The 17,084-nt window shown below is 31.8% G+C and overlaps 3 protein-coding genes across 7 annotated transcripts; 1 reads left to right on the forward strand and 2 right to left on the reverse strand.

The window, feature by feature from the left end:
- The first annotated feature begins 2,208 nt into the window (after positions 1-2,208).
- LOC107906659 (uncharacterized) lies at positions 2,209-6,644 on the forward strand. Of its 5 annotated transcripts, none has more exons than XM_041093397.1 (5): positions 2,209-2,484; positions 3,098-3,370; positions 5,049-5,293; positions 5,849-6,264; positions 6,368-6,644. In XM_041093397.1, exons 2-4 carry the CDS (start codon positions 3,133-3,135, stop codon positions 6,224-6,226), a joined length of 861 nt encoding a protein of 286 aa, XP_040949331.1. In that variant the 5' UTR covers positions 2,209-2,484; positions 3,098-3,132; the 3' UTR covers positions 6,227-6,264; positions 6,368-6,644. The 5 variants fall into 5 exon arrangements, with proteins under 5 accessions (XP_040949331.1, XP_016689211.1, XP_016689210.1 ...); XM_016833722.2 differs by having other exon boundaries at positions 2,282-2,484; positions 3,098-3,408; positions 5,084-5,293; positions 6,336-6,644; XM_016833721.2 differs by having other exon boundaries at positions 2,282-2,484; positions 3,098-3,408; positions 5,084-5,293.
- A 576-nt stretch (positions 6,645-7,220) lies between these two features.
- Positions 7,221-11,990, reverse strand: LOC107906660 (E3 ubiquitin-protein ligase RHF2A). The gene is made up of 9 exons (XM_016833725.2): positions 11,704-11,990; positions 11,139-11,270; positions 11,011-11,057; positions 9,511-9,573; positions 9,289-9,397; positions 8,780-9,174; positions 8,575-8,676; positions 8,120-8,475; positions 7,221-7,572 (listed from the first exon to the last, which is right to left on the reverse strand). The coding sequence occupies exons 1-8, from the start codon at positions 11,707-11,709 to the stop codon at positions 8,166-8,168; spliced, it is 1,164 nt and encodes a 387-aa protein (XP_016689214.1). The 5' UTR covers positions 11,710-11,990; the 3' UTR covers positions 7,221-7,572; positions 8,120-8,165.
- A 2,363-nt stretch (positions 11,991-14,353) lies between these two features.
- LOC107902777 (uncharacterized) lies at positions 14,354-15,900 on the reverse strand. Its single transcript, XM_041093399.1, has one exon. The coding sequence runs from the start codon at positions 15,587-15,589 to the stop codon at positions 15,107-15,109; it is 483 nt and encodes a 160-aa protein (XP_040949333.1). The 5' UTR covers positions 15,590-15,900; the 3' UTR covers positions 14,354-15,106.
- Positions 15,901-17,084: the final 1,184 nt, after the last annotated feature.

The raw sequence follows: 17,084 nt of genomic DNA on the forward strand, positions 1-17,084 counted from the left end.
AGAATGAAAGACTCATGATCATATTATGAAAAAAAAATAGATTTAATGTATAATTAAAGATGATTTATTTGAGTTGATTTTAATTTGGAAATATAAAATAAAATTTTAAGATTTAAAAGTTAATTAATTTAGTTAATTTCAACATTACATTAACAAATCGGTTGATACTATCAATGGATAAAAAATTTCAATAACATGTTTAATTGATTTTGATGTTTTGAAATTTAAAATTTCAATATTGAAAAAAAATTATAACTTTTGCTAAGGGGGTATACAAGTACAAATTGACAAATTTTAAAGCATTATTTTAGTTTCTACTTTTTTTTCAATTTAATCCTTAATGTGTTTTACCCTATCAATATTATAAAAAATGATTTTTTTGGGCGGCCAAAATGGAAACAACCCAGAAGTTGGGTGACCAAAATGAAAGTATGAACATTATGTGACGTGTACAAGTTAACTGCCGTTAGAGATTTAACAGTTGAGTGACTAAAATGAAAGCGCTCTAAAAATTAAGTGACGAAATTGAAAGATTTCATTTTAGGGAACCAAAATAAAAACGTCTTAAAAATTAGGTGACCAACTAAGTAGTTTATCCTAATTTTTTATACAAAGTAGAGTTTTTTAATACCATACAAGTAGAATTAAGAGATTGACAAATATTTTGTTTAAAATTAAAAAAAAAGTATAAAAAAATATGGCAACATCTTGATATTAATTGTGGAGTTACCATCAACATATCAAATGATAATATTAATTTTTATAATTATTTAATATATAATCATGTGTTTTTAAATTATATTTAAAAATAATTAAAACACGCGACTTACCTATGAAATTATAAATTAATATAAACTATCTATCAAATACTTATTTAACTATTTTTTAGTTATTTATAGTGTGATTAACATTTTCAGTTTTTTTTTCAAACGTGGGGATTAAGCATAACCCGAAATCCGAACCTTGGCAGCGCCGGGTAGTGTGAGTAATTAAGCATCAGTGCATCACCCTATTTTCAGGTATTAAATATAAACTTACTGTTTTATTTATGTTTACAGTAACAAATATAAAATACTAAAATATGAATTACAATTAAAGTAAAAAAAATTAAAGCTAATATAATAAAAAGGCAAAAATAAATACAAAAAAATCAGTCAAAATATAATATAAAATCATAGATTAATATATAATTAAGGGCAGGTGAGTAAGAAGCAAGAGATCAACAATTAACGAACGAGTTAACAGCAGGTATGCTATGCCAAAACACAGGCCTTTCATCTCTTTTTGGCCATCAACAAGGCACTGCCTTTTAGCTGTCAAAATTTTTTAATCACTGAACTCCTTCTTCAAACTCAACTGAACTTAATAGTATCTTCTATCACGTTTAATTTTTGATGTGCAGGATCCATAAGTATGGCAAGTACAGAGCATACTCTTAAATTCATAAGAGAATTTCCTTCATAGAAATTCTATTTTTAAGTAAGAAGAGATGAGAGAGGTTTAGAAAGCCATGGATTTATGAAACTCGTTTGGATTTTTATTTCAGAGATAGTTCTTATTTTACAACTGACACTTCTCCATCTTTATATAGAGGAGGATTGAGATAAGCAGATAAGAAGGAATCTGCTTTTACATCACTCATTAAAGCAAACAACATGACTCAGCATATTTTACAAAAGTAAAGAGACACAACTAGAAACATAGTTATTTTAAGCAGATAAGGAGGAATATGCTTTATCTACTTTTACACTATTGACACGTCTGTATCTGTGTCAATGTCAGAGGTAATATTGAATTCCTCTATTTTCTGTCTTTTCTTTTCACGGGTTCTGTAACACTTAAGTTCCAACCTTTCAATTCTTCTTTCCAGGTCATCTGGTGGTATCAGATCATTATTATTGCTTTTGGGAAGTGGAGCTTTTGAAACACTTGGTCCTTTTTCACTTGGTCCCCTTCATGTATATCCTCCCAGATATGTGTGTATTGGATTATCTGACTGCAATTAAGGGCAGATATAATTAAATTAAAACTTAATTAATTAATTTAATTATCTTTTATGTGTATAGTTATTTTATAGTTAAAAAATGTTTTTTTTAAGAATTGAAAATGTTAGAGATAATTTCATATATATTCACGAGGATACTATTAATTTTCATATTTTATTTTATTTATTTATATTTTTATGTGGTTTTACTGTTTTCGTGTCTACCCTCCCGTGGTTCCATATTTTATGTTATTTTGATTATTAAATATTGGTTTAAACTATTAAAAACGACATTCAACCGTGAATTCAAATCATAATTTTTAAGTATGATGTAATAATGGAAATTTAAGTTTGTAAACTCAATTTTTATAATTGCAGAACCACAGTCATCTCTCATCGCCAAACAAGCCTCGTCTTTCTCTTCCTTCTATTTTATCCCTTTCCCTCTCTCCTCCTTCCTATTGCCTCCAAGTTTCCGACAGAGCAGGAAATCAAATAAGGTAATTTTTGAAACCCTAAACTTGAACTTTTTGAGATTTTGAGTTATCTGCATCTGCACCATCACTCTTCAGTATTTGATTTTTTCTGTTTTCGATACTACTACTGCTTGTTTCCCTGTCCCATCTTAATACTCTCTCTGTTTACTTTGTGGAGAAGAGAAATGCTTTTAAAAGCTATCGATTTAGCGAAAATAGCAGACCGCTATGGCCGCTATTTTCCGTTACACAGCTATTTGCGGCCGTGATCTGCTTCTATCAATGTGAAATTTATTCACACAGCTGTTGAGGTCTTAAGCGGTGGTGGAAGGCGCCACCGATATTTGAAACCCGCCTTGTATCATTGCTTTGTTGTGGAAAGTGGGAACTTAAATTTTGTATTGGGTGCTCACGGATTTCAGTATGAAGTTTCAATCTTCGGGTAGTTAGCTGAAATCTGAAGAAAGGTCTTGCTTATTAGTAAAGATCTGTATTTATGGATGTGTGGATAGTGAACCCTTTCTACTTGAAACTTAGCCCCTCCTCATGCAACAACTTATTACTGTTTTATATCCTTTTCTTGTGAACTAATGTGGCATGAGATTTTGATTGTGGTTGCTGCTGTTATGCTTGTTAGGATCAACATTTGAAGCTTGTTTCAAAGCAACAGTGATGAGACGACAGGGACAATATGCAGACTCTGGTGGCAATGCATATGTACCTGCTCAGATGCAGCATATGCCTGCACAAAGGATGGAGATCAAGTCTGGTCAATTTCAAGGACAACTAGAAGCATTTACTCCTGAAAGGGATCAACCATATCGAACTCCAAAATCAGATGGCCAGTGGAGGTGGGAAAGAGATGGATCAAAAGTGTCAAACCAAATAACACCCAAAATGTTCAATGAAGGCAAGATTGTCTTTCGGACACTCTTCCTCTCTCTACATGTATTTTTCTTAACTAGATGTCCTTGCATTATTTTGTATGTCCATTCTGTTTGTTGTCTATAAAAAAGTAGAAAGAAAAGATGTAGAGAACCCATCATCAAGCCTAAATTATAGAGAAGGACATTCCAGTTGTACTACCAATATTGGATGTGTGTCATCATGGCATTTGCTTAACGTCTTGTAAGGGATGCTTTCTAAATCAGAACTGAAACAAATCTAGAATGTCTTTTTTCTTTGTGTTTACTCCAAAACTGAGTGGCTTCTCCAAATCTTCTTTGCAATCTGGTTTATGGCCTGTTAACCATACATAAAATGAAATGTTATGGTATTGACTTCATGCTCTCCTAGTGGTAAAACGAAAGATAATATATCCCTGAAGGTGTAAAACACTTATGTTTAGATAGATAAATGTTTGTACTGTTCCTTATAAGTCCTTTACTTTCTGGCTTGTGCATGTTCTTTTAAGAAAGACCTTTCTCATCCTGCAACAATAATTGACATTTATTTGGAAGTGCCACTGAATGCAGAACCTGATGTGAAATTTGTTCTTTTAGAGCCTGTGGCAGGCCAAGTCATGTTACCTTTTAGAGTGTTGGTATTTGCTATTTCTGATTCATTGACTGGTTTCCCATAGTGAGTTGTAATTCTAATCTTTATTTCTGTTCTTCGTACTCAGTTTTTGCTCCTAAAGCATAGTCTATTTAATTTTAATAATTCTTCTAGGTGAGAGAACAGAAAGTTATAATTAAAGATATGGAGTTTTTTTTATGTTGCCTTGACTCTTCATTTTTCATGTAGTAGTGGTGTCCGATGCATATCCAAACATAGGTTTGAGGATATAATCCTCCTAAGACCCTCCAAATACTTGGAAATCGTGGAAAAATCCGTGTTAGACGTATGCCAGTGTTTGACACTCATGCCTAAGTTCAAGTAACTTATAAGTGCAACTCAGTTTGGCTGATAATTGAATGTCTTGAGGCACTTCCTTTTCGCACAAATTCTGTGTTTGATTGGGGTTATTCTAGTACTCTTCTCCATTATCTTTGTAGTTATACTCTTAAAGAAGTGGGAAAATGACACAAGATTGAACACCTTTGCTTAATTAATACTTGGGCTTATTTGAGATGGCTTTATTATAATGTTAAGATCAACTGTGAATTGCCTCGCTTTATTATGACATGTTTGATTTCTTTTCTTTTTATACTTAAAAATAAGCTTTTAATTTCACACTTAAAATTTGTATTGGACCACTGTTCTTATTAGAGCTGTTTAAGTGCCTAAGTTCAAGTAACTTATAAGTGCAACTCAGTTTGGCTGATAATTGAATGTCTTGAGGCACTTCCTTTTCGCACAAATTCTGTGTTTGATTGGGGTTATTCTAGTACTCTTCTCCATTATCTTTGTAGTTATACTCTTAAAGAAGCGGGAAAATGACACAAGATTGAACACCTTTGCTTAATTAATACTTGGGCTTATTTGAGATGGCTTTATTATAATGTTAAGATCAACTGTGAATTGCCTCGCTTTATTATGACATGTTTGATTTCTTTTCTTTTTATACTTAAAAATAAGCTTTTAATTTCACACTTAAAATTTGTATTGGACCACTGTTCTTATTAGAGCTGTTTAATGTGGCATAGGCCAAGGGACTGATGGATCAAGAACTTATTTCCAGGGCCAGAGGCCAGATCCCAACCTATCTTTAGAAAAACAAAATGCTGATATCAGATCTCGACCCCATGATGAAAATATGGAAGTTGGCTATGAGCACAATCTTTTGCCACCAACTTTGGAAGGTCTTGAGAAGAAATTCCATGATGACATAATGAAGCTTGCTAAAGAACAGAACGATGCTGAAGATGCCGAAAATAGTAGACATAGAGAGGTTAGTATATAGAGAGAGGTCATTTTGCTTCATATTCTCAATGTTAGCCTCTTATGTATCATTGTGTTATTTGCAAAACAAATTTATAGCAACAAGGAAACCTTTTCCATTCCAAGTTTGTCTGATTTAGAGTCGGTATTTTCTCCTATGCTTGGCAGTTGCAGGTATTAGAATATGAAATTTTATGGTCTGTACTTGCTGTTATTCAGGAATGTAGTTTATACGTACCAACCTGTCATTTATAGTTGCCAGTTTCCACCTTTGTCTAAAGGATTGGCTTTATATAATAGGGTATATTTAAGAAGGGCTGTTCTTCATGTATTCTCTAGTCTCTTGCATTTGCTTCCAATCTATGTTGGCAAGGCAACTCATCAAAAGTAAATGATTGTGTGCAACACCTTCTTAGTAAGCTTAATTATGTGAATGAAGTAAACTGGCATGTGCATTCTTCTCATATGTCCTTTCCTCTTCTGAGATATCCCTTGGTTAACCTTGTTTTCAACAATGTTGCACAAGTTTTGCATAGTGATAACAGTTCTGTTTTTAAATTTTCAGAAAATAAATGCAATCAATGCTCAGTATCAGGAACAGCTAACAGCACTTAGAGCACGGCATGCCAATCGCAGAGATGAGTTCCTACGTAAGGAATCTCTTGTACGCCAACAACAATACCAGCAGGCAATGATGGACTATTATCCTCATAGCAACATGGCTCCAGCTGATAGCTTGCCAACCGGTAATAATCCTCATGGTTACGGTAGTGTTGCGGGTTCCGCTGCTGTTGGAGATGGACATCGAGGGTATAATTCTGATAACTTTGACTCCTACAGAGAGAGGCCTCGATATCTTGGGGCTGCTAGAGATCAGGGGTTTGAACCTAGAGGTTCATACCAGGGGGGGCGTGCCTATGACAACAGTTCACGTTATAACTGAATTTGCTTAGTTTAACTTCCCTTAGCCACATCCTCCAGGTACAGTTCTGATATTTACCCCATGGATTCTGGCATGCTATATCCTGAAGTTTACGTTATATTTTCTGCAGTTCTCCCATCTGTTGGTTTCTTCTTTCTGCAGTTTTTACAGTTTTTATGTAACTGATTCTCCATTTGGATGACTGGCGAGGGTCACCTTGTTATTCGTTCGTAAATGGAGCATAAATGGGTAGTCAGAGTTGAAATCTTGGTTTCCCGAAGTTGAGAATGAATGTCGAATGTGCGACTGACATGGGTATGATCAAAATGTTTTAGTTGTATACATTTGAAGATAATATTATATGCATACCTCTGCTTGAATACGTTGGAGACAAATCTGAAAAAAAGCATATCAAACACCAAATTGGTTGAAACTTCAATTCCTTATCCAATTCGTGCGATATATTGAACCGATTTAGATAAAGAAACTAGGTTGAATGGTATTAGTCTTTATACTTTGTGAATGAAAGTTGAGGATTTAACTGTCCTTTAATTTGAACAATTTTAGTCTTAATACTTTTTGAATTTTGAAATTTCAGTCTTGATCATACAATAGTAATTAACTTTGTTTGGTTAAACAATTACTAATCATGTACTATGTATATAGTTATAAATTTAGTTCAAATTCTTCAATGGTTCCTTCTAAATTTTTGTATTTTTCAAAATTTGAAATTTTAATTTTGACACAAATTTCAATATTGAATTTGTGATGATATGTTTGTTGCATAATATTTTTAAAATAACAGAGCTTAATTTTAATTTTAATATTTTATTGTTTGGTGACCATTGTAATTTTAAATTTTGAAATAACTAAATTAAAGCATAAGGATTAAATTTAAAATTTTTATAAAGTACAAGGATTAATGGCAGTATTTAACAAATAATTTTGGTTTGATTGTAGCCCCCCCCCTCGAAAAAAAAAACATTAACCAAAAGAACATTTATTTCTATTGAAGTTCATTAAGACTCAGTAGCATTTATATATTAGTAAGTTGTAGCGTAGTACAAAATTATGTTGAAAACCTGAATAACAAAGTTCCTGAAATAATTGTTAAGCGGGAACATAAAATTCGTGTGTTTTGAAATGTGTATGATCCACTTGATCTTGACGCTTATCAAGCTAGAACTTTTCACATCTTCAACGCTCTGAGAGCCGATAAATTATATAATCATAACTAAAGTGAAGATTATTAAACTAATTTACATAATATGTTCCTGCTCTGCTCGTCCCTAGTTCCGAATATCTTTTTTTCTGGAGCAGTTCTCAGTCACCTGGTCCCTTAAAATGTATGCCAAACATCCATATATCTGGAAATAGAACATTTGATTCCCAATCAGAAGAAGACATGCCCATTAAGGAAGGACGACATTTCAAAGATAATGCGAGGCAAAAGAACAATGATATTAAGAACAGTGTGGCAATAACTTGGTGGTGAAAAATCTAAGTGTAGAGCATCCTATGTTATTTGAATTCAGGTGTGTGCAAAATACACATTTCTATGATCCACGCCCACAAATATATTAGACATAAATACTTCAATAAAAAAAGAAGAGTCGGAACAACATTCAGAATCCCAAACTTGCGTATCTGCAATCTTATATCAACTACGTAGACATTAACTGCTAAAATAAATTAGTATGCTAATATATTTAAATGTTTAGCCAATTCAACTCGACTCTTGGGAGTTTATGTTTGCAATTAAGAGAATTCAAGACTGAATTATGATGGGGCACTCAGACATCTAAAATGTTAAGCACTAGAGATCGAGTGAAATATATACATGTAATATAAGTGTAACTTAGGAAGAATGAATTATGAGATAATCAAGCAATATTTCAACACCTCAAAGCTTACCTTTGCTGCTAAAGCATTTTCGGTGATGCAGTTACAGAGATGATACTTATTTGGGAGCAGAACTTGTAGCACATGAAGCTTGTGCACTGGTTTCAATTGAGGGAGTTCCTCCACCAGCATCAGAAATCTGGTGATTATTTGATTCTAGATTAGAGCCGTCTTCCGAACTGTTTGATACAGTAGCCGTGCTTGTTCTATCATCTCTGGTTTCTAAACGCTCCATCATACGCGAGACTGTTGCAATGCCTGCATTAACCTCTCTGCTAACTTGAGAACCAAGATCTGACATGGAAGTGTTGCGAGAGAAAAACCTCTCTGTCCACCCCCTTGTACTCTTTGAAATTGACTCCTTGTATCTAAAAAGATCCATAAATCAAAATATAATAGCAAATCTATAATATATCATGTAAAAGAATCATTGAAATACAAACCCAAATAAGATCTCAAAATGTTACCTCATTGAAGCAGCATTAAACTTTGATTTTAATGATTCTGAAAACGACTGGAATTCTGAAGGTCCTGCTCTATCTTGACTATTAGGAGATTGATTGGGAGACCTCCAGCAAGAGAACAATATATAGGATATTATTGCGATTGACATAAAGCAAGGCAGAAAAGAGTGTTCTAGTAAGGACAATTGAGTTAGAGAACAGCAAGTACCTACTGTTCAAGGAATTCCCCTGATTGTCGACCAAAAGAACACTGGAGCCAGATGCCAAGGTGGACTGTTGATCAGCTTCAGCAGAAGGTATAGGAGTAATTGATGGTGAGGATTCTTCCCCCACAGTTCTCACAGGAGAGGATGGAGTGTTGATGGTGATTGCAGGGGCTGGCGAACCTTCTCTCTGAGTTGGTGATGATGAAGAGAAAGGGCCAGTAGAGAGAGCATTTGGATTAGCTGAAAATACCAAGAACTGGGGCCGAGCTTGACCAGATGACCTATTCCTCGGACCTTCCCTCCTTGCAATATGATGCACTCGCCCCATCGCAGCAGCAGCAGCCAAGTGCTGGATTATGCGGTCCTCAAGCTCGGTTTCATTTGCCCCCACAGGCAGCTGCATTGAAAGCAAACCATAAGAGTATGTGGCTCTTTGGGCTTTTTAGGTTCAATTTGATGATCATAAAAATGAGGATGATACGCATCTAACTTGAAGACGAGAAATACATACATGTTGTAGGTCAAATTCCCCCAAAGTCGGATGATGGAATATGGTTGCATTTCTAGATGGATTGAACCTAAAACTCCTTTCATGTTCAACAGCCTCAAGCAACTCCTGGCTGCCAAAGCAAGAGAAATGATTAGCATGTCTAATACACATATAGGCTAGAAGAATCTAGAACAAGTAAATAAAAAAATTTACAAAAGGAAATAAACATTAAACAAGCACCACCTAGTTGGATCTTTCAGGCTAATTGGCTGCCAACACATGGGGCATTGAGAACTCCTTTGACACCTGCATGATTAAAATAGTTAAATGACAAATTAAGATAAATTATCTTTTTCTGTTTCTTTCCCTTTATGATAAGAATGAAGGCATTTCGTATCTCATGTAATGCAATGAACTTGATAGACATGGCTCAGAAATTAATGACAAATCCTTTTATCAAGTGAAATGATTGCAAATAAAGGGGGGCACGAAGTTGTCAATGATATTCTTTGACAGATTCTACTAAAGCATCCCAACTAATGGAACCCAGACTTCAGATGTGAAGCTTTCCTTTTAACAATCTATGTTAGAATTATAGATAGCTGTTCTAGACTAGTTCTGAAATGGAATGGCAGTACAAAAGCTGTCATTTTAAACTGGAGATTTCACTTGCATGTGACATCCAAAACAATCCTCTCTAATACTGCCTATCATTCCAATATTCTATAATTTTTCAAGTATTAGAATAAACAAAGTTTCAGAAATATTCATCTCTGCAAACCCCAGTGAGAAAACCTCCATTAACACAATATACAACTAATGTACCACTAAACACCTCTATTTCATCATCACACTCAAATTTCTGTTCCTTAATAAGATCCTTTGATAGTGGTAACAGAAGAGGTGAGAGAAGCAGTTTCAACAAATAACAATAGCTGGCATCTACAAAAAATTTATACACTCTCAGCAAGTACTCAAGCTTCACTGAACCCACATTACTGACATCTACAAAAATAATAGGTTACTCTCAAGTAATTTTTGCTTTCTTGGACAAGCAAAGGGACACATCAGGCATAATCAACAATATTAAAGGATATTATCTCTTTTATGGTGATCAAAAAATGAAATCGACAATGTGCTTACATACTTAAAAGTCCTTAATGCTTCTTTCGACACATCAATGCACTAGACCTAGCCAACTAGAATGCAAATTTATTTTACTTTAGCATCATAATTGGATTATCTAATCTTGTTATTACAAACCTTCCTGCTTTTATGACACTAAATAACTTGCAATGCAGAACATAAAAACTATGTTACATAGATTCAAGGGAGAGTGTTGGATATGGATATATTTTCAACATGCCATGCTCAATCTTTTTCTATTTTTCTTTTCCATATATTTGGAGGATGATGCCCCCATATCAATGTCCAAATATGTGCCAGATACAGATACCTTAGGGAAAATGAAGAGTTCGATTAACATAACATAAATCAAAAAAGAACTTGCAATGCAGAACAATATGTAAATATAAAAACCATAATGCAAGAGTGTCAACTAAATTAAACCTTTCCCAATTTTACTGAAGAATTAGAGAGTTCTACAAACCTAAGTCATTTCCAGACTGTTTTATAAAGTAAGCAGATACTGCATTCAAAATCAAAACTAAATCATCGAGCCATTACTAATTATATGTGCTGATTCAACATGAACTTATAAAATAGATAAGAGATTCCCACTACCATTCAAGAACGCACTGCAGATGAAACTCGTGCTTGCAGCTAGTCACCTGTAAGTGACACAACAAACAAGGATCAAAAGATTGCACATCCACGTATCGAAGCCAAAATAAATTTCGGGGCATACATACAGTGAATGGATTGCTTTCACAAAATGCTTCAAGGCATATGCTACAGGCATCATCACAAGCATCCTGGATTCCACCTTCCACAAATGCCGCAGCAGAGGTTAAATGCGCCTCAGACTTGGTATCTTCCATGCCCTACAAATGCCAAACACCAAAGCATATATTTTCAATCTCAATCTCAATTTCATTTTTTTTTTAAAAACGAAACTAACGCAAGTCTTAGGTACAAAAGTGGAACCAAACCCACGCTGACCAACAAATAATTTCCACAACTTGATAACCATCAAAATAGTCCACATATGATCAACAGCAAGGATATAGACGCCACACAGATCAGATGTAAATGCCAGTTATTATAACATAAGATCAACAATATTAAGTCCTAGAAACTTCTAGGAAAGAAAACTACTAAAACAGAACCTCCAAAATTCAGAATAGATAAAAAAAATCCATACAAAAACAACTTTTTTCCAAAAAATCTTAAACTTTAACTCCAATTTCTCACGAACGAAACACTTCCAGAAGAAGCCGGAAACAAAATGAAAGGAACACTCAGAATTTACTTTACCTCCATTTTTGAGAGTTCAAAAGAAAATCACTTGATTATAAACCAAGTAGATCGATTGATAAAACAGGAGTTCTGAAAAAATAAGTTTGCTTTTCTCTGTTTGTAGATTGGCAAAACGCAATACTTTGAACTTGGGGTTTTGTTGTTGTTCTTCAAGAAAGAATCAGTGGAAGTAAGGAAAGACTTTTATTATAGTGTGAAAGTGAAGACTGAAGAGAGTGGAGTAAGAGAAGACTTTGGGCTAGGCAAAAGCAAACAAATTGCCTAAAGCTGGGTCCTCTGGAGTCTGTGGTTTCGCCACGCGGCATCATCACTGTACTATCTTTGAGATTTTGACGCTTCTTTTCGTTCTTTAATCATTCTGTCACTCCCACCTAATTAAATTTAGGTTAACTAAAACTTTTTTAATTGATAAAAAAGAAGACGATACTAGTAATTCGTGGAGGTATTGTAAATTAATTTGGTATCGTTTGCTTTGAGAGAAAATATTTATATTTATCCATCTATATTTATCTGTTAATTGATAAATTATAAAAAAATATTACTTTTACAAAATCATAAATACTATTTTAAAAATATTTTTGTTATTTTATATTTTATATTAAAAGTTTATAAAAATGTACATATTTTATTCAACATACTAATAGGAGAGCTTGAAATTCAATTAGTGGATTATTAATTATGAACTCAACTCGATACAATGTTTATTTAATGATCCAATCACAGGTTAAATTCTTATTTCGAGAGGTGAATTAAAAATAAATATTACAAACATCACAAATTAAGGCCAAAATTACTAAAAGATTTTTAGGGATGATTTGAATCTCAATTCAAAATGGCATCTTGTCATTGGTAAAAGTGCAGTAGTCTCAAGCCTTAAACCAGAGGCTTCAAATTAGCGTATTACCCCCAATAACTACACATATTTAGTTGTCTCGAATAAATGTAGCAATATCAACTCTTGATATCAAAGAAAAAAAAGGCTACATCATAGTTAATATTTAAAGTGACTTTTAAGGGGTAGAGGGTTCCATTTCATAAATGGTTCGACGGTTGATCAGACTCAAGAAAGAAGGGTTGTTGTGAGAAATTTTTTCCCTTAAAAAATGGCAATGTTTGCATGCCTCTTGAATCTCCTAACAAATATAAACAATAAATTTGAGTCCAAATACGAAATACCTAAGACATCATAATAATATTATCATTTTAGTCAATACCTCATTTGGTTTTTGTATCAATTTGTTACATAGTTTTTTTCACCCACATCGTAGGTGTGCTATACTTTAGTCGAGTTATATTTAATATTTTGATTAAATTGATATCATAATTTAACAGAATATCAAATTAGTTAAAAAATGATATTTTTTTAAAAGTAATAAATATAATTATAAGTGTGTTTTTGAAATTTTATATTTAATAATCTAGTTACTTCTAAAGGAGTTTGCTTTAAAGAATCTCGTATATTTCTAGAGGTACTTTAAAATTTTAGAATAATATTTTTTCATTTAGATTTTAAATGTTATTTTAATAATCTTATATTAATCTTACCCTTAAACCAAATTAAAATTAAGATAATTTCAATATCATCTCTTAGTTAGATAATTTAAAATTCTTGGAGGAATTTTTCTTTAATATTAATTATACCCTTCAAAATTTAAAATTTTACCCTGAAATTCATCCCCATAATCATGCATGCCATATAGTTATTTTTAAAGTTTATCTCTTTAATTAAAATATGCAATGTAATTATTCAGGATTGGGATTAAAAAAATGCAACTCATCCCATTATTTGTCCAACGAAATTAATTTACTCATTATCGTTCTTTTTCTTTTTAAAATTTTAACCAAATTAAAAATTAATAACTAAATTGTTGTTTTGTGAAAGAAAAAAATAACTTATTACGTATTGTTATCATATGTTGTATGCAACTTTTTAAATATTTTATTTTAATCATAAGCCAAGTCTTAGTTCTATTAGTATCGATATTGTTACCAGTACAAGAAGACGTGAATTTAAGTGTACTTAAACCTATTATCTTCTTATTTAAAAATTAGAGAAGAACTATGGATAATTTTAAACATTATTTTAGAACAAACAAATATGACAAAAATATATAACGAGATTAATATTAAAAAAAATCATAAAATTCAAATTTGATTTTATCATGTATTGACGAATATGAATTATATAAAAATAATAATAATCAAGACAAAGTCATAATTGATCTATATTTAATATATGAACACATTTTCTTTATGATCTAATTTCACACAATAACACAACCTTAATATTTGACCATTGTATTACAGATTGTTCATTATATTATCTTGTTTTTAAATTAACTAATTATTATAAATAAATTTTACATGATTAATTATTTATTAGTTGAGACAAAATTAATAATTTGATTTTTATCACTATTTATAATCAAAGACAATTTATAAAATATATATTTAAAATAATTTTATATTGAAATCTTACATTTTAACGTAAATTTACATAAAGCAAATGAATCAAATAATGTTATATTCCAATATAATCTTACATCATATTAATAAAACAATATCATATAATATTTTTCTTTACCTCTCATGAACCGGAAGTAATCTAAGACACCCAATCATTTTTTTCTCACTCAAAAAAAAAAAACATAATCTAGTATTCACGGTTCCTTAAAATTGATTGGAAAAAAAAATTTCAACGGGGTTGTCAAGTTGGAGCAAGTTGAACTCATCATAAACCTAATCGATATAAATATTTAAACAAATTTTCAATTCACTTTAATTCAAGTTAAAAGCAAAAAATAAAGCTTATAAATTCCACTCAACTATATCCCATATCTACAGTAGCTACTATAACAAATTGAACTCAATAGTCAATACAAACATGATATAATTAATAAATATGAAAATATTAGAATAAAATATTAATAAACATACACTATATTCCCATTTAAAGTTTTAGAATATTTAATATATATTTATATATTTGTGTTAATGACATAAAAATAGACTTAACTGCACCAGACAATTCCAAATTATTGATAAACTTTTAAATTGGTGTGTAAACTTTAAAAAATTTTAATGAATCCTAAAACTGAAGTATCATTAAAATCAGGTATTTTTATTAATATAATTGTCAATTTTGGTGTTAAATACCAATCTGGGTCTAAAGATTTAATTAGAGGAATACTTTAATTTAAGGATCCAATTGAAATTTTTTAAAATTTAAGGATCAATGTAAAATTTAGTTCATAATTTGAAAGTGTCTGGTGCAATTAACCCTAACAAATAAATGCGCATATACGCAATTTGCAATTTAATTAAATCACTAAAACAATTAGGGAAATAGGGAAAAAAATAAAATGAAAACCTTTTGATTTAATAAAATAGGAGTGCCGTTTTAGTTTGGTGTTTCTTCTCTTTGCGAAGGACTCCTCCAAAATCCAGCCCCACGAAACCGGTCCCACATTTTCTGTTCAAAGTCAACGGCTCTGGCGCAGGAATCATCATGATTATCAACGCCACAGTCACATGGCTCACCTTTCCCCATCATGTGGTCGAGTTCAGCTTCCAATTCCTCCCCTGTGGGCCTGCATTTAGTCGGGCCCAACATATCTTGTTGATTCTTCTTCTTCATCAGATGTCGCTTCTTCCATCTCAAAACCTTCTTGCAAAGCCTAGCGGGAATCTTATAAAAGGCCAAAACAAGCAGCTCTATGATACTACATGGACAACAGCAACACACCGCCGTGCACTCCGCGGCGGTGACACCCATTACTTCCCCGCATTTCTTCCCTTTCTTGGCCATCTTCGAGTCCTTCGATATCGAAAGCGCTGCTGTCCTCCGTTTCACCGGCGGTGCTTTCGTCAAGAGACGAGTCATCGTTGACCAAAAGGTATGTAATTATCCCTATGTCCTTTTACTCAACCAAAAAGAACGAAGAGAGAGAGAGACAAGCGTGAGTTTGAAAGACAAGAAACTATGCGAGAACCTAATTGTTGATTCATTTTGAAACGGGTTTCCAGATCAACGAAGAAAACACAGAGGAAAATCGCGGGGCATATGGTAGAGAAAAGGAAAATCCAACAAGAAAATTGAAGAGAATATTTTCTTTAAACAAAGCATACCGCTTAATTAAGCAAAGTGGACGTTTGATTTGATAGGAACCCTTTTTTTCTTTTTGTTACAACGAAATTATTTTGTTATTGACTATATTATTTCCGTTACTATAGCTATAGGTTTAACCATTATCTATGGCCAAAACAAAGTTTTACCATTATGAGTTAATAATGCAAATTTAATTTCCTTTAAATATACAATTGAAATTGAAATTGAAATTGAAATTATAAGATAAAATGAAAAATACTAATAATTTATTTTTGAAAAATTTTCAAAAAGTGTGCTTATTTTTTAATTTAAAAAATCAATATGTTAAATTCATTTTAACAGTATCAAAACTCAGAAGCTATTTTAACATTTAAGGTTTTAATTTTGATAGTGTTAGTATTTATGTTTAGATATGAAATGCATTCAACATATAATTTTTTAAGGAAAATAACAAAATAAAAAATATAGTCAAATTTAACAAGGATAGAACCCTTTCAGAATGATTTGCATATATACAATAAATTAGTAAAATCCACAATGCAAAATCATGAGAAAGAGAGATGAAAAGAATATTTCTTTCAGAGTAATTTGCATACAATAAACCACCGAGCAAAAGAATGAGCGACATGATTATAATTTCTACGTATCCAATAAAACGACTAGTGCTTAAACTGTTCCTTAAGCATTAAACAATCATTAACCAACGTTCCTAACTCAGATACATCATCCAAAGGACGTATCAAAACATTCACAACCACTTAACAAATGTATTAATATATTCGGTTTGTTCCATTTAAATGATTTTAGTTTTAATATAAAGTTAAATTTATTAAAATAAACCAACAATATAAAATTGAATGTTTTAACTTTAATGATTAAATATAACTCAAAAATAAAAAATTAACAAAAATACAACTCTTTTTAATTATTATATATTTAATGAAATATTTTTAATGAAATTAAAATTCTTCCTTATAAATTGAATAAACCTACTAAAAATAAATTTATAATGGCAATTAATATAATTATTTTTATTAACGTAAAAAAAATTCACATTGATATATACGTTATTAACGTAAAAAAATGGCAATTCATATATGTTATTATAGATAGACAGCAAATAGAAAGGTTTTCGTATATTATAAGATCTCAATAAAAGATTGTCATTTTCCCCATTTACGTGAGAGCTAGAATTTTGAAGTTTGAAAATGTCTTCAAACCCGTCGTGCTAAAACTGGGATTTTTTTTTTCTTTCACCTGAAAGGCTGGA

Source organism: Gossypium hirsutum, chromosome D05 (assembly GCF_007990345.1).
Source record: "Gossypium hirsutum isolate 1008001.06 chromosome D05, Gossypium_hirsutum_v2.1, whole genome shotgun sequence".
NCBI lineage: Eukaryota > Viridiplantae > Streptophyta > Magnoliopsida > Malvales > Malvaceae > Gossypium > Gossypium hirsutum.

Excerpts from the sequence above, each read along its gene's own strand:
- LOC107906659 (XM_016833720.2), top strand. The coding sequence starts at position 3,133 with ATGAGACGACAGGGACAATATGCAGACTCTGGTGGCAATGCATATGTA. Across the intron at positions 3,409-5,083 it reads CACTCTTCCTCTCTCTACAT|GGCCAGAGGCCAGATCCCAA; the intron begins GTATTTTTCTTA and ends ACTTATTTCCAG. Across the intron at positions 5,294-5,848 it reads AAAATAGTAGACATAGAGAG|AAAATAAATGCAATCAATGC; the intron begins GTTAGTATATAG and ends TTAAATTTTCAG.
- LOC107902777 (XM_041093399.1), bottom strand. The coding sequence starts at position 15,589 with ATGACTCGTCTCTTGACGAAAGCACCGCCGGTGAAACGGAGGACAGCA.
- LOC107906660 (XM_016833725.2), bottom strand. Across the intron at positions 9,574-11,010 it reads CTGCAGTGCGTTCTTGAATG|GTGTCAAAGGAGTTCTCAAT; the intron begins GTAGTGGGAATC and ends TTAATCATGCAG. Across the intron at positions 8,476-8,574 it reads TTTAATGCTGCTTCAATGAG|ATACAAGGAGTCAATTTCAA; the intron begins GTAACATTTTGA and ends GGATCTTTTTAG.